This window comes from Arvicola amphibius, chromosome X (assembly GCF_903992535.2).
Source record: "Arvicola amphibius chromosome X, mArvAmp1.2, whole genome shotgun sequence".
Taxonomy (NCBI): Eukaryota; Metazoa; Chordata; class Mammalia; order Rodentia; family Cricetidae; genus Arvicola; species Arvicola amphibius.
Window position 1 is genome coordinate 65,677,613 of NC_052065.1, and position 22,871 is coordinate 65,700,483.

At 37.7% G+C, this 22,871-nt stretch overlaps 1 protein-coding gene across 1 annotated transcript in view; it reads right to left on the reverse strand.

The window, feature by feature from the left end:
• The window catches only part of LOC119804316 (fibronectin type III domain containing protein 3C1-like), a 48,378-nt gene that overhangs the window by 19,271 nt on the left and 6,236 nt on the right, over nt 1–22,871 (reverse strand). The window contains exons 3-12 of the mRNA XM_042054331.1: nt 21,408–21,549; nt 17,731–17,827; nt 16,165–16,241; nt 14,288–14,546; nt 11,044–11,766; nt 9,537–9,592; nt 9,076–9,218; nt 1,612–1,671; nt 1,056–1,194; nt 489–542 (exon numbers count right to left, since the gene is read on the reverse strand). Coding sequence (XP_041910265.1) covers nt 489–542; nt 1,056–1,194; nt 1,612–1,671; nt 9,076–9,218; nt 9,537–9,592; nt 11,044–11,766; nt 14,288–14,546; nt 16,165–16,241; nt 17,731–17,827; nt 21,408–21,549 — 1,750 coding nt within the window. The remainder of the gene's footprint in view (nt 1–488; nt 543–1,055; nt 1,195–1,611; nt 1,672–9,075; nt 9,219–9,536; nt 9,593–11,043; nt 11,767–14,287; nt 14,547–16,164; nt 16,242–17,730; nt 17,828–21,407; nt 21,550–22,871) is intronic.

A 22,871-nucleotide genomic window follows, 5' to 3' on the forward strand; every position in this document is an offset into this window, starting at 1 on the left:
TCCCATGTAGCCTCACTGGGTATCTAATCCACACTTCAGGCCAGGATCCATTCCCAGCAGTAGTTGACTAACGCAAAATGAACTCAATAGTATTTTTTAAGATTTTTTAGTGACTCGTAATACTTTGTCTGGGCATTTAAAATTATCTATAAGTCTTTTGCTTAGATATTATGGTTTTCGATCCTTATGAGATTTCTAGGTTTGCAAACGTGAGTCTCTATGTCTTTATGTGTTTATGTGCTTTTTTCCCTCTTTTTTTTCTGTTCATTTGTTTGTTTTGTCCTATTCAGGTTTCCTTGTTTTTACATATCTTATTATTTTCTTCTTTCTTGTTTTAGATGCCTATTTTCTAAGGAGAACAAGAAAGTCTGTGGGTTTGAATGGGGGGTGCACAGGGGACCTGGAGTTGAGGGAGGGAAAATAGTAATCTGCATATATTATATGAAAAGGTATTTTAATAAAAATAAAATCAAAATAAATGTGCATACCTCATCCCATTCCAAAAGAAAGCTCCTTATTTTGGATCCATTGTCATTGGAACCCTGAATAGATCAGAATAATAAAATTATGATAGGTTATTTTTACATAATAAATATTTAAGTGTGTTACATATTATATACATATGTGAATGCATTTATGGTGGTATAAATTACTGTAAAATTTTTGTGTATTTTTTATGGCAGTTCAGATTTAAGGTTAAAGCACATGTTTTACAGTCTACAAGACACACAGTGATTCTGTACTTTGTGTTTTCAGAAAGAAATTAAAACTGATACCTAAGAAAATGGAGAGATATATTTATTAGTAATTGTGATGACTAATACCAAAATTTAAGTGCTGGATAGGGACAGTTCACTTTTTATTAATTATCTAAATTCTATTGACATTTCTCAATTTGCTTGGCAGGACCTCTCAGAGCAAAGAGAAAGAGCATTGTGAAGAGAAGCATTAGAGAAGTAAGTTTGATGAAGCATGCATAAACCATCTTTAAAATTTAAGATATCAAAGAGTGTTTTAAAGTCACACTGAGATGCTTTTGTCAGTAAAATCCTTACTTTCCACTGAAGATTCAGGCTGTTCTTGGTTCTGCTAATTAGTTTGGGTGCAAGTGGAGGGTCCGGTTCACAGCCACGTGTTGTGAAACTAACCACCTCAGACACATTTCTGTGCTCTGTGTCTCTTATGGTTGTAACTCTGAAAGGGTAACAGCAATTGTCGTAAGCTTTCAAGTGCTGAGTCTCAGGACTGTGCTTCTAGACACATGTTTTGTTGTTCTGTTGTTAGCATATATTGTTTATACATAGTAACAGCTCACATTATGGCATTTTCATAGAAGGTCATACCCCCTCTTTTCCCATTATTCTCTTTTGCTCCCTTCTAACTCCCAATAGTCCCCTACTTTCTACCTTCATGGCCTTTCTATTCAGGGTAACCTAATGAGTTAAATTAGGGTTGCTTACATGAGTTTGGAGCTGGGGTTGTTTGAAGCTGGAAGGAAAGGGCATTTTGCTGGTACGAAAAACCAGGCTGACTTCAGGAATTTTAAGTACTAAACTCTCATAGGTTAAGGAGTCTTGGCTGGTTTCAGGTTGTATAGGACAGACTTCTTACCTTAAAACGTAGACTGTGCAGGGCTGGAGATCATGTAGGTCCACTGTAACCTCATTACCACTGTGAAGATAATCTTTGTTTACATGGGATCTCATATATATTTCACAGCTAAGGTAGCAGTCCTAGTCTCGTAATACCTGAATAACTGATAAAGAACCACAGTTTTCCTTGAAGTTTGGATAACTTTAAACCTCTCTACATGTGTACAAAATAATGTCACTAATAGGCTCCTTTTATTTTCTTATTGCTCTAGATAGCACCTCAAGTACTATATTGAATAGATATGGAGACAGTAGACAACCTTGTCTTATTCCTGTTTCCAGTGGTACTGCTTTGAATTTCTGTCTGTTTAGTGATGTGGGATTCCCCTCTGTATGCTGTGAATCTGTTTTATTACTATTGGTTACTAAAGAATCTGCTTTGGGCCTATTGCAGTGCTGAATAGAGCAAGGTGGGAATTCCAAGCAGAGATATAGGAGAAAAGTAGTTGGGGTCAGAGAGAAGTCATATAGCTGCTGAAGGAGACTATGTCCCTGGAACCTTACCAGTAAACCACAAGCCTCATGTTAAAATATAAAATAATGGAAGTGGTTTATTTTAAGATATAAGAGCTAGCTAGCAACATGCCTAAGTGAATGGCCAAGCAGTGTTATAATTAATATACTTTCTGTGTTATTGTTTCACATCTGGGTGTCTGGGAGCAAATGAGCATCCTCCACCTACAAAATGGTGCCCAACATGTGGTACAAATCCACAGCAAGAAAGCATCCAAATTAACGGAAATTAGAAATAAAAAGGGGACACAACAACAGATACTGGGGAAATTCAGAGAATCTTTAGGTCATACTATAAAAACATGTACTCCACAAAATTGGAAAATTAAAAAGAAATGGACAATTTTCTGGATAAGTACCACATACCAAAATTAAATGAAGGCCGGGTGGACAATTTAAATAGACTTATCACCTACAGGGAAATAGAAGCTGTCATCAAAAGCCTGCCAATGAAAAAAAGGCTAGGGCTGGACAGTTTCAGTGTAGAATTTTTCCAGAAGTTCAAAGAAGAGCTAATACCTATACTTCTCAAAGTGTTCCACATAATAGAAACAGAAGGAACATTGCCAAACTCTTTTTATGAGGCTACAGTTAACCTGATACCAATACCGCACAAAGACTCAACCAAGAAAGAAAATATCAAATCAATCTAACTTATGAACATTGATGCAAAAATACGCAATTAAATACTGGTCAGGGGTTAAGAGCATTGGCTGTTCTTCCAGAGGTCCTGAGTTCAATTCCCAACAACCTCTTGATGGTTCACAGGCATCTGTAATTGGATCTGATCCCTTCTTCTGCCCTTCAGTTGTACATGCAGATAGAGCACCATATATATATATATATATATATATATATAAATTTAATAAATATGCAGGAACACATCAAAAAATCATTCACCATGATCAAGTTGGCTTTATCCCAGAGTAGCAGGGATGGTTCAACATATGAAAATCTGTCAATGTAATCCTTCATATAAATAAACTGAAGGAAAAAAATCCATATGATCATCTCATTAGATGCTGAAAAAGCATTTAACAAAATTCACCACCCCTTTATGATAAAGGTCTTGGAGAGATCACGGATACAAGAAACATATCTAAACATAATGAAAGCAATATACAGCAAGCTGACAGCCAACATCAAATTAAATGGAGAAAAATTCAAAGCGATCCCACTAAAATCAGGAACAAGACAGGCCACCACTCTCTCCATATCTATTCAACATAGTTCTTGAAGTTCTGGCTAGAACAATAAGACAACAAAAGGAGATTAAGGGGCAACCAACTGGAATGGAAGAAGTCAAACTTTCATTATTTGCAGAAGATATGATAGTATACATAAGTGACCCCAAAAATTCTAGTAGGGAACTTCTACAGCTGATAAATCTCTTCAGTAATGTGGCAGAATACAAGATCAACTAAAAAAAATTAGTAGCCTTGCTATATGCAAATAATAAAGAAGTTGTGAAAGAAACCAGAGAATCATCACCTTTCACAAAAGCCACAAATAACATAAAATATCTTGGGGTAACCCTAACCAAAGAAGGGAAAGTCGTGTTTGACAAAAACTTTAAGTCTTTGGAGAAAGAAATTAAAGAAGATACCAGAAAATTGAAAGGTCACCCATGCTCTTGGAAAGATAGGATCACCATAATAAAAATGGCAATCCTACCAATAGCAGTCTATAGATTCAGTGCAATTCCCATCAAAATCCCAAAACAGTTCTTCACAGACCTTGAAGAACAATACTTAAGTTCATATGAAAAGCCAAAAAACTCAGTATAATCAAAACAATCCTTTACAATAAAGGAATTTCTGGAGGTAGCACCATCCCTGACATGAAACTCTATTACAGAATGACAGTAATGAAAACAGCTTAGTTGGCATAAAAAACAGAGAGGTTGACCAATGGAATCGAATCAAAGATGCAGATATTAATCCACACACCTATGAACACCTGATTTTTGACAAAGAAGGTAAAAATATACAATGGAAAAAAGAAAGTATCTTCAAAAGATGGTGCTGGCATAACTGGATGTCAGTCACCATGTAGAAGAATGCAAATAGATCCATATCTACTCCCATGCACAAAACTCAAGTCCAAACGGATTAAATATCTCCATATAAATCCAACCACACTGAACCTGATAGAAGAGAGAGTGGGAAGTAGCCTTCAATGCATGGACACAGGAGACCATTTCCTAAATATAACCTCCATAACCCAGACACTTAGAGTAACAGTACATAAATGGAATATCGTTAAACTGAAAAGCTTTTGTAAAGCAAAGAAAACAGTCAATAAGACAAAAGGGCAGCCTACTGAATGGGAAACCCACATCAGACAGAGGACTGACATCCAAATTATATAAAAAACTCAAGAAATTAGACAACAAAATTCTGAATAATGCAATAAAAATGGGGTACAAAACTAAACAGAGAGTTCTCAACAGAAGAATCTCAAATTACCAAAAGACACTTAAGGAAAGGTCAGCATCTTTAGCCATCAGGGACATGCAAATCAAAACAACTCTGAGATACCATCTTATACCATTCAGAATGGCTAAGGACAAAAACACCAATGATAGCTTATGCTGGAGAGGATGTGGAGTAAGGGGAACACTCCGCCATTGGTGGTGGGAATGCAAACTTGTACAACCACTTTGGAAATCAGTATAGCAGTTTCTCAGAAAATTGGGAATCAACCTACCTCAAGACCCAACAAAATCACTCTTGGGCATATACCTAAAAGATGCTCAATCATAGTACAAGGACTTATCCAGCTATGTTTATGTCAGAATTATTTATAATAGCCAGAACCTGGAAACAACCTATATGCCCCTCAACCGAAGAATGGATAAAAAAAATGTGGCACATTTACACATTAGAGCACTACTCAGTGGTAAAAAAAATGACATCTTGAATTATGAATACAAATAGATGGAACTAAAAAAACTATACTGAATGAGGTAACCCAGACCCAAAATATGAATATGTATGTACTCAATCATAAGTGGATACTAGCTGTAAAGCAAAGTATATTGATTTTATAGTTCATGATCCTAGAAAAGTTAAGTAACAAGATGAACCCTAAGAAAAACATACATAGATCCAACTGGAAAGGGGAAGCAGACAAGATCGCCTGAGAAAACTGGGAGTATGGTAGTGGGGGGAGTAGGGTGGATGGAAGGGGAAGACTAGTGGAGAAGGGGAGGAGGAGGAGAACTTGAGGAAATGGGATAGTTGAGATGGACGAAGGAAAGAGAGAAGAACAAGGAAAAGTTATTTTGATTGAGGGAGCCATTATGGGGCTAGCAAGAAACCTGGCACTAGAGAAATTCCCAGGAATTCACAAGGATGATACCAGTTAAGACCCTAAGCAATAGAAGAGAGGGTGCCTCAGCTGGCCTTTCCCTGTAGTCAGACTGATGAATATCTTAAATATCATCATAGACCTTCTTCCGGAAACTAATGTAAACAGAGGTGGAGACCTGCATCTGAGCACTGGACTGAGCTCCCAAAGTCCAGTTGAAGAGTGGGAGGAATAAGAATATGAGCAAATAGGTTAAGACTATGATGGATATACCTACTGAAACAGTTTACCTGAGGTAATGGGAGCTCACCAACTCCAGCCAGACAGGGAAAGAAACAGCTTAGGTCCAAAATAGCCACTGTGAATGTGGGTGACAGTTGTATGGCTGGGGAATACTGTAGGGCCACTAGAAGTGGCACCAGGTCTTAACCCTACTGCTTGTACTGGCTTTTTGGGATTTTATTCTCTTTAGATGGATTCCTTGTTCAGTCTAGATATAGGAGGGAAGGCCTTGGATTTTACTCAAAGCAATGTGCCTTACCCTTTATGAGGAGTGGATGGTGGGTGGGGTAGGGGTTTTAGGTGGATGTAAGGGGAGGAATCCAGGGAGTGGAAACTGGGATTGGTATGTGAAATGTAAAAATATTGCTGGTTTTCTTTTTAAAAATAATTAATTAACTAATTGAAAAAATGTACATAGGCTTGGGAAAGAGAGAACAAAGAGTATAGACAGTTATAAAAAGAATTAATATAAAAGAGTTCAGACAGACATAGATTAAAGGAGTAAAGAGAGTAAATATTTAAAAGCAATAGAGTAAAAAAGGTCATGTAAAGATGGAAAATACACAAAAAGTCTGGATTATGTATGCTATTGTGTTTTCTTTGAGTTTTTGACTGTGAATGAGCTAAGCACAGAGAGACATTTTATTGTTCGGGCTACTAAGCTAAACCAACATATATATTTAATAGATATCTTGACTCCAAATTTGGGTTGAAGGATAAGTTCCTTTGGAAAAAAAGTTCTTCTTTTGTTTCCACAGAGGTTAATTGAGAACCTGTGTATTCCTTCCAGACTAATGTGGACTGATGGAACAGGGCTCTCTGAAAGGTATCCATGAACCCCCCTCCCCAAAATACTTTGCTCAGCAAAAAGCAGAAAGCAGTTTGGTGAGAACTATGCTTAAATTCTTAAATATTGTTTATAAACTTTTGTTTTAATTTAAAGGGGGATATAATATAAAGATGAAATCTTTACATTGATATGGACTCTGGATTATTGATACAAATTTAAGGTCAATTTAGTTATGTGAATATTTCTGCTCTTGTTTAAGGTATTGTATTTGTGACACTCTTTTAAAATGAAACATACTGTTAAGAAATACAGATTAAGAGATAGTCATTTATAATAACGAAACTTTTAGTCATGTTAGTTAGATTTTCTAGATGTACAGAGATATATTTCAGATAGATAGGTATTCTTCATATCTTTCAAAGACTTACAGAATATGGTATTGAAAATGTTTTAAGACTGGAGATTCCTCTCTATAGTGAGACATGTCTGCTTCTTGAAGCACCAATTCTTCATAGAGGTTGATGGGCATTGAAGAAACTCATTATGGAAATTGCTTTAATGTGACAAGGCTAACCATTTGGGCAAGAAACTGCTCTTGCCTGCTTGATGGTTTTCTCTATAAACTGGACATTAAGGACCTGATGAAAAATGACTGCTGAAGTTGCTTAAAGAAGGTGAGACAGTCCTTCAGGGTTCCTGCTTCATGAAAGAGTCTGCCAGATATTCTGCATGATACAGAAGAAAGTTACTGACAAACTGCCAATAGAGGCGGATCTGTCTTTGAAATTTCCTGCTTCATAGAAAAGTCTGCCAGATCTGTAGGCTGAAGATGATGTCCCAATTTTACAATGAAGTTTGGGTGGCTGTCAGGGCAGCGAGATGTCTCTGTCAATTCTAGGGTTTTGGACGTTGCTTACAATGCACTTCCTGTTAACTTAGGTAACATTATATCCTTCTGTGGTCTTTGATGGAGTTGAAGAATAGATCGAATTATAATTTTCCTTAGTTATGATAAAAGATAAAGTATATATAAATATTGTAACTGTAATTCTTACTTGATACCTGTTTTGTTGTATGTAATTTTACTATGTTAAAGTTAAAACGTTCCTTTTTATTTAGACAGAAAAATGGAGGTGATGTGGGATTCCCCTCTGTATGCTGTGAATATGTTTTATTATCATTGGTTAATAAATAGTCTGCTTTGTGGTTTTTTCAGTGCAGAATAGATTAATGTGGGAATTCTAAGCCGAGCTACAGGAGAAAAGAATTTGGAGTCAGAGAGATGCCATGGAGGTGCCGAAGGAGACAGAGTCCCCAGAACCTTACTGGTAAACCATGAGCCTTGTGGTAAAGTATAAAACAATGGAAACTTTGGGTTAATTTAACATGTAAGAGTTAGCTAGCAATATGCCTAAGTTATTGGCCAAACTGTGTTGTAATTAATATATTTTTTGTGTTATTATTTTGGGTCTGGGTATCCAGGAACGAATGAGCAACCTCCACATATATTTGATGTTAGCTGTTGGCTTGCAGTATATTGCCTTTATTATGTTTAGGCATGTTCCTTGTGTCCTTGCTCTCTTGAAGACCTTTATCATGAAGGGGTGTTGTACTGAACTAGTGATGTGTGTAAAGTGCATGAGATGCCAGAAATAGATTTCCATGCAAGTTAATTTTGCATTTCCCTGTCTCTTACCCAACATAGAGGATTGTGGGTTGTGATTCTTAAATCTCATAATTTTACACGATAATTATCAAATTAATGAAACTTCACAGAAATTCCCATTTTTACTTTGAGTATCTGGCCAAAAATAGTTTTAGAAAATCAAATTGTTTAATATGATTTTCAAAGTATTGTACACCATCTCTGGCTTACCTACTGCCTAAGATAAACAGTGGGTATGATTGTCCCTTTCTCTCTATCTGCATGTCTTTCCTTTCTTGTTTTTCTGTGTTTGCATCTTCATCCAGGCTGACTGCTACTTAGAACATCTGGTTGTGCACATGCTATCTTCTACTGTATTCTCCATAGTCCTGGATCTATCTTCTGAGCCACACCCCTCAATTTATCTTGCTATTTTAACAGACTGCTTTTTTATAACCAGCTCCCAGAGCTTAATTAAGTGCAGGGCTTGAATTTTCACTGCCATGTAAATTATCTCACTCGTTTACCCAATGACAGTATCACGTGGAACTCCTTTTTTCTAAATTGTACCAAGTGAAAAATGAAGAGGAATTAGAGGTTCACTTTTTATTAACCTCCTAAAGTTCAAATTTTTTCTACCAGGAAGCCTGTAGCTGAAAATGGATGATCTGATATTTAAGTAACGTCTTCAATATAATGAGCTTTTTTGAATTTTTTGGGAACCAACTATTAGAAAAACACTAAACCAAAACTAACCCTGTCTAATGGAAGAATCTAGGAAAAAACAAAGAATTTAGCCTAGGGATAAGTTGGGACACAATGATTATATATTTATACAATATACTTGAATTGAATAACACAAAGTAATTAAAAAGACTTACTTATACATGCTTTTGTAGATTTCATTTTTACCATCGCTAGACAGTGCCAATTCAAATGTCACAGGAGAATTAATATGATCGCATTTTTCAGTACTGTTCAGATTCCATGAAACAGTAGCAGATCTTGTTTGGATATTAGAAATCTAAAATGATAGAAATGCAAGGAATATACTTAAAAATCATAATGTGTAATTTTGAATACAGTCTTTTTCTTCAATCTTAATTGATATTAGGTATAACCCCATTATTAGGTGCTGAAATACTGTGATTAAATAACTAGCCATTAATTTTATGTTTAATGGTGCTGCATTGGTTATTATTGCATTGCTGAAGGAGATTTGAAATTGTAACACAGTTAATGTTTCAAATGAATCTTCTTTTAAAGAAAACATCACAGTGATTGTGCAGGGTTAAGAGAGAAAAGGTAAAAAGAACATAAAATCTTGAGTTTAGTTACTTACCACAGGCTTTTCAAGGTTGGAATAGCAGGACTGTGGTCTGTAGTCTGTATTATTTTCTAAAATCAAGAAAAATCCCACCTCAAACAATAATAATAATATATTGGCAAGAACAGGATAAAAAATTTAGGTCTATTATCACCTTTCAAATACATCAACACAATGAAAATTACAAAGACCTAATGACATTTACACTAAACACTAAAATAAGAATCTGATCAAAATATGTGTTAAACTCAGCAGGATATTACAACATTACTCAATTTAAGTAAAATCAGACAAAGTAGGATTAAAATTTGCAATGTTTCATTAGAAGATAACCAGAAAAGCATTCAAGGATATGCAAATTTTTCGAGAAGATGACTTTTAAACTAGGTGTATTTGTGTGTGTGTATGTATGTTGATAGGAATTTAATCCAGGGCCTTTCACATATTATACAATGTCTCCACCTAGATGCTTTCTGACATTTTTCATGATTTTAAGAGGCAACCTAATTATGATTTTGCATACACTAATTGGTCTTCAAAAGAAGAATAAAAATTCTGTTACTTGCTACAACATACAAACCCAAAAGACATTATGCTAAATGAAATATGTCAAGTCCAGAAAAATAAATACAGCATGATCTCACTTATATGGAGAATTTTGCAGAGTGAAGGAAACATTAGCAGGAGTGGGGTGGAAGTTAGAGAATGGGTAGATGCTGAACAAAGGTAAGAAACTTTCATATGAGAGAAATAGATTTCTGAGAGCTATTGCATGGCAGGATGACTCTAGTTAATATAAGGTATATTGCAATATAAAACACATGCATTTTAAACGTTGTAACATAAAATTCCTGATTGGTGAGATGACAGTGGTTAGTTAGCTTTACTTACTAGTTCTACTTTATATTTATAGATTACATGTTTGTGCATCACACTGTACTTTATAAATGTGTGGTTGTTATTTGTCAGCTAATAATAAATTAAAAATAAATTATAAAACCATGGAGGTACAAGTATAATCAGGTTCAGAGGAAACAGAAGTGGAGAATAGCATGTTAATATTTAAAATGGGCTGGCAAGGTGACATTAGAGAATAATGGTGCTTTCCACCAAGCTTTATGACCTGGGTTTGGTTCAGGGACCTGCATAGTTGAAAGAAGAAAATAAACTCCTATAAGTTACCTCTGATATCCCTCATTCACATACATACACCAACTAAATAAATAATGATGTATAATAGAAATTTATTTAAAAATGCATTGAGAGTCCAACATATTTGACTTGAGTATTCATTGCTCATTGACAACAAAACTTGATTCCTGGGTCCTCTAATCCTCCCTTGTTCACATACATACACAGACTAAATAAATAAGTATGTGTAGTAGAAATATATTTAAAAATATATTTATAAAAAAAATAGGTCTATTATCACCTTTCAAATACATCAGCACATTTTACTTTGAGAGCCCAAAATAGTTGACTTGATTACTCAATGACAACAATACTGGATTCCTGGGTTTACCTTTTGGTACTGCATTTGTCAAATGATTCTTCCTTTGTTTTTCATCTGATATCTGCTTATTGTCTTTACCTTCCACATTATTCTCTCTCTTTCCATGATTACCTTCAGTATAAGCCTTGGTATTGCTGGAAATGCTGGCAGCACCAGAAGGTCTGAACACATTATTAATTGAAGGGTGGATATGAGCATTTTCAGAGATGAAAATGTTGTGATCACTCTCAGAAATATAGCTTGGAGTAGTCTCGGTATTTGACGACTTTTGAGTTCCATCAGAGGTGACTGGATCATGAGAAATTCTGGAAGGACCTGGAGCACTATTAATGATGTCAGAGCAAAGAGTAGCGTTTGAGGTAGTAGTGCTAGGGGCATGTTCAGAGGAACTAGTGATTGTGTCAATAGTGTTAATGTCTGGAAGACTGTCGGCAATGTAGGTTTTTGGAGTATTGTCAATGGTGCAAGTGCTCAAGACAGTATTAGGAGAGCAAGTGCTTGAAGTATTGTTATCAGTGTTAATGCCTGGAGGAGAATCCACCACAGTGTAAGGACAAAGAAGACTAGAAGTACCAGACATGTCAATGGCTTTGTTTAGAAGCAAAGGAGTGTCATTAAACATAGAGCTAGCCTTCTGTTCACCAAATCGGTGATCTCTCATTTTCTTCTTTGACATTTTAACATTTCTTTTATGAAATTTGTCATGATGTGCTCTTCCATGACGATAGGTTTCTAAAAAGATAATGTGATAATGTTCAGTAATCATAATAACCATATTCTTTCAAGTTCTTTCTTCCACTTAAACATAAAAAGAACACTGATAAATCGTGCTTTACTTAATTTTTTACTTTTTTTCAATCCGAATATTCAGTTTTTATGTATATTTTCTATGTATATGTTTTTATGATAAACTGATAGGCATGGAAAAATATGAGCAAATACGGTATTTTTGTAGATAATAACTTCACTTTCAAATCTTCAGGTCTTATGATTGTGGTGACAATTCTCCAGGTCCTTTTGTATTCCTAATAGATAGCATTAATAGTCAAGGATTTTTTAAATAATTTTTCAATCTGAATTTATGAAGAATATATACCACAAATCCATGCTACATAGAAACAAAACAAATGTTAATAAAAATAAAGATTCATGAGTATATTACCTAGGACCATAAACTTTAGACATTATATCTATATATATTATGTCTATGGATTATCATTAGCCCTAAGATATATGCATGATATATAATCATTGAAGGAAATGCTATTATCTTCTACTATTTTCAGCTTTAATAACTGTCCAAATCTGTTTGCTTTTAAGAAACTGTAAATCCTTCATATTTTTTCACTTTTATAAATTTTTTTCTTTCAAATGACACCTATCATTATAGTGTAGTTAGTGATGGATTCCATGAAAACATTTTAACAACTATATGATGTACTTGCTCATATTTACCTCCTTACCTTCCTATTTCTTTCTTCTCCCACTCCTGCTCTTCTTTATTTTTGAGATACTCCTTCTTTTTTCCTTCCTCCTCCTTCCCCCCCTCTGCCTCCTCATGTTTTTGAGACAAAAATCACATTTTCTAGGCAGGCCTCAAACTCCAGCATAGATGACCTTTAATTTGTAATCCTCCTGCTTCCACCTCCAGGATGCTGAACTTGTACACAAACACCACATGTCTAGTTTCGTGTTGTACTGCTGCTTGGGAAATCAGTATGGCAGTTTCTAGAAAATTGGGAATCAACCTACCTTAGGACCCAGCAATATCACTGTTGGTCATATGCCCAAAGGATGCTCAATAATAATACATGGACATTTACTCAACTGTGTTAATAACAGTATTATTTGTAATAGCCAGAACCCGAAAATAACCTAGATGACCTTCAATCGAAACATGGATAAAGAAAATGTGATACATTTACACAATGGAGTACTACTCGGTTTAAAAAATGGCATCTTGGAATTTTCATGCAAATGGATGTAACTAGAAAAACCATCCTGAGTGAGTTAACCCAGACCCAGAGAGATGAACAAGGTATGTACTCACTCATAAGTGGATTCTTGCTGTAAAGCAAATAATAACAAGCTTATAGTCCATGACCCCAGAAAAACTAAATAACAAGGAGAACCCTATGAGAAACATATAAATCACCCTCATAAGGGGAAATAGACAAAGTATCCTGGGAAAATTGGGAGCCTGCAGGTGGGGTAGAAGGGAGGGAAGAAGGGAAGGAGGAGGATAGAACGCGAGGAGAACTTGAGGGAATGGGAACAGTCAAGATGGGAGAAGGACAGAGATGGAGAGCAAGGAAAGAGATGTCTTGATTGAGGGAGCCATTATGGGGCTAGGAAGAAACCTGGCCCTAGAGAAATTCCCAGGAATTCACAAGGATGACCCCAGCTAAGACCCTAAGCAATAATGGAGAGGGTGCCTGAACTAGCCTTGTCCTGTAGTCAGACTGATCTTAAATGTTACCATAGAGCCTTCATCCAGCAAATGATGGAAACAGAGGCTGAGAGACACAGTGGAGCAGTGGGCTGAGCTCCCCAAGTCCAGTTGAAGAGTGGGAGGAGTGAGAATATGAGCAAAGAGGTCAAGACCATGATTGGTACACCAACTGAAACAGTTTACCTGAACTAATGGGAGCTCATCAATTTTGGCCAGAGATGAAGTAACCAGCATAGGACCAAAGTAGGTCCTCTGAATGTGGGTGACAGTTTTATGGCTGGAGCAAGCTTTGGGGCCACTGGTAGCGGGGCCAGGATTTGTTCCTACTGCTTGTACTGACTTTTTGGAACTCATTCTCTTTGGAGGACTACCTTGCTCAGGCTAGATATAGTAGGGAGGCCCTTGGTCCTTCCTCAAAGCAATGTGCCTTACCCTCTCTGAGGAGTGGATGAGGGGTGGGATGCGGTTAGGAGGAAGGAATGGGAGGAGGGGAGAGAGTGAGAAGTAGGATTGGTATATATAATGGAAAACAGTTATTTAAAATAAAATTAAAAACGAAAGAAAAGAGAAGAGTGCATACTGGGGTGGAGAGATGGCACAAAGGTTTAGAGCACTGGTGATCTGGGTTCAGTTACAAGCCCCCATACAGTAGTTAACTGCCTGTTAATGCCAGTCCCAGGACATATGATGCCCTCTACTGGGTTTGGCAGGCACTATACATACACAGTGCACAGGCTTCAGGTAGACACTTTGTACACCTAAAAAGAATCAAAATCTCAAAAGAAGGAAAGCACATATTACCATGATGCTCCTGGTATATGAATGTTGCTGGTGGTGGTCGCAGCGGTAATGGTGGTAGTGCTGGAGGTGGTGGCATCTGCTGTGGAGCAGCTTCTTGGAAGTAAGGTATTGGGAATTCCCCATGAACTGGGGGATACATAAGCTGAGAGGCCTGAGGGAAAGTTAGCAGTGGCGGTGCTATGAAGGGTGAGACCTGCTTCGCAGGAGCAGTCAGGGGCATGTGGTAGTCAAGTGTCTGAGGCACAGTTTCTTCCTCCACCTAAAACACAAGACAGAATCATAGTAAAATCCACAGAAATCATTACGTTTCAGATTTATACCATATCCTGTTAATTTGGCAAGCTATAACATCAAGGATCAATAATCTAGAAGGCAAGATCATTCTTTTTTTCCACATGTATATTGCTTTCTTTTGAGACAGGAGCTCATTATGAAGTTTCTGGAACTCACTGCATACACCAGGCTGACTTTAAAGTCACAGAAATCCACCTGCCTCTGCCTCCTGAGTATTGAGATTAAAGGCATGTACCACCATGCTTGGCTGCAGGTAACTTTCTGTTTAAAGGAAGTAATTTCTGGCACACTTCAAAACCTTAATGTGTACCATATAGTTTAAAAGTACCCTTCCTAATCCCCACTTTCTCAATGCTTTACAACTGGAAACTATTGTGAATTTATTAAGAACACTTCTAAAATTTGCTTTTTTTCCTTCTTATTATATCACAGTAGCATTATTCCTATTTTGTACTTTCCTTTTTTATTTATCAATATACCTTTGAAGACTTTTCTGTATTTGTTTATAATTATCCCCTCCTGCCCTTTTTGAGACAGTCTTTCATTATGTAGCTCTGGTTGTCCTCGACCTCACTATGTAGACGAGGCTGGTTTTGAACTCACAGAAATCTTCCTGCCTCTGCCTCCCAAGTGTTGTGATCAAAGGTCTACATACCAGAACCATTTCTATTTTTCCATTTTTTTGCTTATTGTTAAAGTGCTTCATTATACACATATGTTGAAGTCACTCATTTATAAACATCGTGTTCATTTTCAAACCTCTTTTTGAGTATAAAGAACATTATAAGGAATATTATGTATATGAGTAATATATCATTTTAAAGTTGTAAAAATAAATCTTTCTGATAAATTAAAGAATTTACTTATTGAGGTATTTGAAGTAAAATGCTGAATGCAAGCATAGGTGCTCTCGTATTTTGATTAGGCATTTTCTTACAAGTAATTTTGTTTAGAATTAAAATACACTGTACTGACTCCTTTGGCGTGTTTTGCATCTACACCACTATGCAATATACAGAAAAAATAAGTTATGAAGCAAAGGCTTTGAGGAAGGATAACAGGACATCTTCTTAAGTGTATATTTTCAAGGCCATTGGATATTTTCTTATTCTCAGTAGGAGTGTTATCCATCTTCTCATTTTAGGTACACAATAACTATATGAGGAATGTCTTAAAAGTTTTTCTTAGGCCTTTAAGAATGAAACACTGCTGAGTTGAAAATACCATGTCATTTTAAGGACCAAAGATTGTACGTTTCAGAAGCCATTACTGTGAGAATTACAATGGTACTTAAGATCAATTAACAATCTCTACAAAGCAAGGGAAGATTATGCAATATTCCTTGATATAAATTCAGTAAACAATGAGGTATCACTTATGAGGCAATTTAAGGGAGGCTTGGTTAAAGCCAATCAGTTGAAATAATTACAGTTAAAGATTTATTTAAAAGCAAAATTGAAAGAAATGACAACATAAAGTAAATAAATAAATATTTCTGAAAATCTCTTATCACACATTGGCATAGCAAAAATGTTAGATGATAATATAGTTCTAGACACCAAATAAAAACCGCATTAGCCTACCTGAGATATGTAATCAGGAGGAAGGTATATTGGTGACAAATTACCGGTTGGAGCTATCAGGGGTATGTCTTCTGGTCCTAGAGAATTATTAATGAAGTTTAAACAAAGTCCATTACAGAATCCAGTTAACTTTGCATAGTGAAAATCAGCACTGAGCTTCAACAATAGCCACTTTGAAAGGATATTGTCGCATATTCACAAAACCCATTGCCAAAGTATAGACGAATCACTAGAAATTCATTTCAACCAATGGAATAGCATCAAGGGACATCATGAGGACTTGTAAATTATGTCTTCTAAAAATATTGGCAAGCTCACTGTAAATGAAAATGAGCTATCAGCTTTCTGCTAGTGTTCTCTCACTTAGCACGGTTATATTGCCTAAAGTTTTATCTCTGCGTCATAAAATAATTTCTTGCAGTGATATTGCCTAATAAATGAAATGAATTTTTATTTTAGGGCTTCCTTCTAATAATATTAAAGTGAATATACAGACATATATGTGTGTAACAAGTGTCAATGAGAAAGCGGCCTGTAAGAGAGCTAGGAGGGTATATAAGATAGTTTGGAGGGCGGGAAGGATAGGGGGAATGATGTAGTTATAGTATGATCTCAGAAGAAAAGAAATAATTACAAAAGTGAACTAGGGGCCTGGAGGGATGGCTCAGTAGGTAAGAACACTCACTGATTTTCCAGAGGATCTAGGTTTCATTCCCAGCTCCCACGTGATGACTCACAGCCATTGGTTAACTCCAGTTCCAGGGTATCTGATGCTCACTACTGACCCCCAGGGGCACTGCACACACATGGTGCACAGACATCCATGCAGGTAGAACACTCATACACATAAAATAAAAATAAAGAAATCTCAAAAGCTATAAAAGTGAACAGTCTTTAGGAAATGACCTATTATAAAGGAGGGCTTAGAACTATACATGTGATGCTGCACTTTTATACCACAAATTTTAATATCTCAACTACACATTTGCATAGCAGCTGAAAATTATATTACAGATACTTATGTGTCTTCCTTCTTTGGGTTATCTGCATTTTCTTCATTGATTGAGACAAGGTTTCTCTGTGTCACAGCCCTTCCTTGTTGTCCTGGAATTCTCTTTGTAGACCAGGCAGGCCTGTAACTCAGAGATATCTGCCTGTTTCTGCTTCCCAGGTTCTGGGATTAAAGGCATGCACCACCACCCAGTTATTTGCAATTTTTACAATTAGTATTTAGTTGTAAGTATACATGTGATTTAAGACCCTTGAATGGTAATTTGTGTGGGTTCATGATGAACATTACATACCAACCATTTAAATTCTTTTCTTAGATGATATTTTCAGAAACTCTGGAGACATGGATGCAGAGACAAAAAGCCCAACAAGATAAAAACAGAAATTCCCCCACTTTCAAAATCAGACTGACCAATCAGAATGTCACCTCAGTGTCTTGAGATGTCTTAGCTAAACATTTAGTCTCTAACTTTTTAAAAACGTGATTTAGTTTTGTTTTGTGTATATGGCTGTTTAACTGCATGCATGTATGCAGGCCATGTGTTGGCCTGGTACCTGTACAGAACAGGTCCACTGGATCCATGGGATTCCTGGATCCACTGGAATCTGAGTGGTAATGGTTGTGGGCCACTAGGAAATAAACCTGGGTCCTCTGCAAGAGCAAACAGACCTCTTTGAGTATAACTTCCAAGGAACTTCAGCCCAAATGTCAGTCTTATGAAAGAAAGTTGGTGCTCCAAAATTTACTACTTAACAAAATAGAAGCTTACTAGTCTATTCAGAAATGAACCCACACAAATTACATGAAATAAGAATAAATAATTTTCCTTTTAAAAAACTATTATTCTCTTTCAAGTGGTGATTCTTTTTTTCAGAATTTTCTTGCTGCATTTCTATCTTTGCAGCATATTTTCTTTGATCATATATATGTATATACATAATACACACACACACACATATCCCGTACTCCTTCTCTCCAGCTCTCCTCACCGTCCCAAAATATCTCCCATTTCCTTTTCTATCCTCTTATTTTTAAAAATATAACCCACTAAGTCCTATTAGTGTTGCTGGTATGTGTGTATGTGTGTGTGGGTTCAGCCACTGTGGCATGGGCAACCTAAAAATGGAAGCCCTCCCACAAAGAGAAGTAACACTCCCTCAGTAGCCATCAACTGCCATTAGCTTCTCAGCTAGGGGTGGGGCACGGAAGCTGGAATTTAACTCCCTTGATCTTGTGGTGGTCTTACGCCATAACCGCAGATGCTGAGTTGAGGTATACAACAGCCATGCCACTTCCAGAGGCCAGCCTTTCACAGCACTCTTCTCCATCCTCTGACTCTAACGTTGTTCTTTCTGATCCTACTTCAAGATAGTCCCTGAGCCTTTTGGTGTGTGTGTGTGTGTGTGTGTGTGTGTGTGTGTGTGTTGATATAGATGTTCTAGATATTGCCAAACAGTTGCAATTGCTAATCCTCAGCATTTTGAAGAGTTATGAGTCTCTGAATTAACCACTACTTTCTGCAGTAAGCAGCTTTTCTGGCTAGGGTTGAGGACAGCATAAGTCTGTCACTGGAGATAGAGAGTTTAGGGTATTTACTATTTTCTTGTCTTCACTGTCTGGTAAATCTTTTTATCCTGGTGCCTTTGGCTCACCACTGTTGTTTCTGATACATTTTGGTGGTTGTAAGAACCCTGTCTATGTGCCTGTTTTGGCCTTTTTCCAGTCCGGTGATCCTAGTAGGTTTGAGTTCTTTTCAGTGAGATACAACGGCTTCTGAGCTGACTCTGAACTAGTATCTCTTATCAAGGAGTTCGTTTTGGTCCCTGGTGGAGAGGCGTACTTCTTGCTTGTGACTGGAAAACTCTGTTCAATGCTATGCTTTGGTGGGAACTGTAGGCAGTGGAAAAGAGGCAAGTCCATTATAAGTTTGCAAGGCCAGTGAGTCATTCTCAACATGTGATGTGGTTGGCAGCTTGTCCAGAATGGCTTCACAAGGACTGTGAAGACTCTTCCTTTTGTCTCTCTCATTTTCTCTGTCTCAATGTTTCCCGTTGCTTTCCAAGATGGGAGGAAGTAAGCTGCTTGCTATCTTCTCCAGGACCATGAGTCCTCTCCTTTCCCTCACAACTGGTTTATGGTTTCTTTCAAGGTTAATCTAACCTGACTAACTGAATAGGTTTGGTTCTGGAGTGAAACAAGTCACAAGGCTCTCTATTCTCAGAGGATGCCCTGGCTTAGAACCTGCCTTAGACAAGCCAGTATGGTGAAATTAGATCTCACCTCTGACTACAGGGCAAGTCCCCTGCCCTCAAGAAATACCTTCTGGATGAACACTGCAACTCCTGCCAGACCTAACCACTATATTCTCTCCAACTGAGCCCTTGTGTGTGGTCTCAAAAACTAGCTGAAATCTGATCCCCACTCTTAAAAAGTTCTTATTTTTTTGTCATAAAATTTTGCCATTTTACCCAACTCCCAGATCAAGAATGCTTGTCACATCATGGCATATGAAGATATAACAACAATTAAATCTATTTTGTTGCAATTTATGGAAAGACTCTGAGGTTCCTTATAAGTTCCTCTAAGTCTCCATGGCCGTGTCACATGATCTTCATTTGTGAGGGAGATGTCCAATGTGCCTGAATAGATCTTCCGACACACCATGCCATGACCTCTAAACTTAGTCCTGGCTGATTTCCTTGATAAGTCTTATTTATGAGCACCCAGGCTCTGCTCAGTCTATGGTTATAGGTCAGGGTTATGGTGTGGTGCCTGATATGTAGCTTCTCTGGTCGTATCAGACCACTGAAGTAGAAACTGGTGTGGAGCAGAAGTTTCCAAGACTGTATCCTGTCTATGAGGGGGAATTTTGTAAAGGCTACTATGAAACTTAGTAACTTTAACACTTTGCGGGAGACAACACTGGGGTGCTCCCATGAACCTTACTTGCTTTCAACTAGTAGACTAGTTGAAACCATCTGGATGTATGTCAGAAAGCTAAGCCTTCCTGGCTGGACATTTCACAGGTTAAATCTCTCCAGATATTAGACACAAGTTTAAAGGGATGTGAAACTCTTGCTTCACATTATTAGATACGGCTTTCAAGATCCTATCCATAAGGAGACCCAGAGAGCCAATGATGTATACTAAAAGAGCAAGGTCAGTTCACGGCTGGCACAACTGTCCATTCCCTCAACATTTCAGGAGACCCCAGGGCTCTACCTGGTAGCCACCATGGACTGTCACAAGGAACTAGCTCATTTATGGGCCAAAGGACTCTATCCTGTTATTGCAATTGTTAGCAAGGACATTTTAGGAGTGCTAAAGGTTACCGGACCATAAGTGTCCTCCAGGACATGTCCAATCTGCAAAGTATAGGCCAATAGGGAGCAAAAAAGTCCCTCTCTTCTTGTGAGGGAAGGCCAGTTTCCACCCAAAGAACTCATCCAGATCAAAGCTAAAAAGGGACAACTGCCCATGATTTTGTGAGAGAACAAGAACATAACTCAGAGTCAACCCCCATTCATGCCTTATCTCCTCCTGTCATTAAATTCCAGTTTGTGTAGCCCCTTTTCCCTGTGACTAGCAGTTTCAATTTCCCATAGTCAGCTTTCCAAAGTTCACACCACTAATACGATTCTTACAATACTAGTTTAACTATGATTATTACTTGCCCACCTGACCTCAGCTTCTTACACAGCTCTGGTAAAACCATAGCCCGTAGGAGAAGTTTGCTCTCTCACCTTCGATGCTGAGAGTTCTTCTTGGGCTTATTTCAAAACAGATCTGCCCAAACAGCTGTGAATTTACCTCCTCAGAGTGAGGATCGTCTTGTATCCCAGGAAGCAGCTGACAGTGATAGCTGTTCCTGGTCTCGATCTTGCATAGTGTTTGGTTTTCTCCCCATGCTACTTCCTTCCTTTCTTTCAACCCTCAGACTGAAAATATGGTTGCCAACTTTGTAGGTTTTCAGGTCCTGGTCAGGGGGTGACTCCCTTCTGGACACTCCAAATCCTCTGCAATATTTAGCCCCTCTCCGACCCTCTCTGGCCTCTGGGTAGTATATTTCTCCCTCCCTCTCTTTTTCTCTCTCTCCTCTCCTCTCTCCTGTTCTCCCCTCTCATTTTCTTTCCTCTTTCATCCCCCTCCCCTCTCTCCATCACTTCCTTTTATATTCTCTTCGTTAGCATCTTTAGCATCTCTGGCACTGTGGAGCCATCTTGCTCTTTACTTGTATTGTTGAGTGACCCCTTCTGTCTGATTCTCTCTCAAGGTTACTAGGAGATGAACTGGGGTACTTCCCAGGTTGAGAGGTCAAGGAATCATTACTGGGATGCCTGTCATTTATTTTTATGACCTCTCCAGGCAATGTCCTATAGGTAAGTGACATATTAACAAGTAATAGGCACACAAAGGTCCAGTGTCTTCAGAACATCTTGGGCTCTCCTCACCACCATAGGTTTCTAAATTTTCTCCAAATACCTTCAACATCCCCTTTAAGGTATCTTTTGTCTAACCTCTCTTAATTATAAATTTAAAAGTGAAATATAACCCAGGAAATGGCCTGGCACCAATGTAAATTGGACAACATCTTTCCATGGTGAATGGTTATCTGACTTGATAAATTCTCAGGGACCTTGATCACTTTAAGGACGAGAACCAGAAAGAGGCAGGAAGCTCTCAATGTACAATCTTTCTGCTTCAATGGATTTTTCTGTGTCAGTCCTTTTCCCCTACCCAATTTCTCTTGAAAGAGTCTACACCCTTCATTCTCCCTTGGAGATTCCACCTTTAGAGCTTCTACAGATTCTTCCTCCCAAACCATCTCCCATCCGGTAGCTCAACCGGTTGCTCTTGACCCCACTGCCTTGCTCTCTGAGGGTTGGCACAAGGTAATAAAATGGAGAATGCTTCTGTTATCTAACTCCTCTACACTGCCCTCCTAGCCACAAGAGCATACTTTCTGTCACTAGCATGAAAGCCCAAGCCGAGATTCCACATTTCACACCCCATTCATTTTTTTCCTTCTATAACATAAGTCTTATGCACTCATTTCTCAACTTACTCCACTGTCCATTTCCTCTATTAGGAGGGGGCTTGCTTCCTAAACTTTACATCGGTCCTATGTCTTTCTTGTCTATCAAATTATCTTCAATTTATCCTTCTGTACTAGATGGCACATGAGGGTGACTCTCTCACATCCCTCAATCCTGTTTCTGTCTCTAAAATCAGCCCCATTATATAGGACACAGGCCACCTGACAATTGCCCAACACCATCACCCGGAGCTGATTTCCCTCAGACTTCCTTCTTGATTTGTCTCAATTGTGAAGCATCCATTTTCCTCTGCCGGGCAGCAGGGACTTAAACCCATCACTTCTTACTTCTTTGTGAATATCCTAATGCCCACAAATTCGCAAACAACAACAGGCCTGTTCCTGTTCTTTGAAAGCCCAATGTCCCTATCACCTTGTACAAGACCTTTTGACAGTTCCTAATATACTCATGTATAACCCAACCTTCTACTATTTATTTTTTATTCTATTCTATTCTATTCTATTCTATTCTATTCTATTCTATTCTATTCTATTCTATTCTATTTTTTTTTGTGTGTGTTCTTGAGACATGTTTTCTCTGTGAAACAGTCCTGCCTGTCCTGGAACTTGCTCTGTGGACTAGGCTGGCCTCAAACTCAC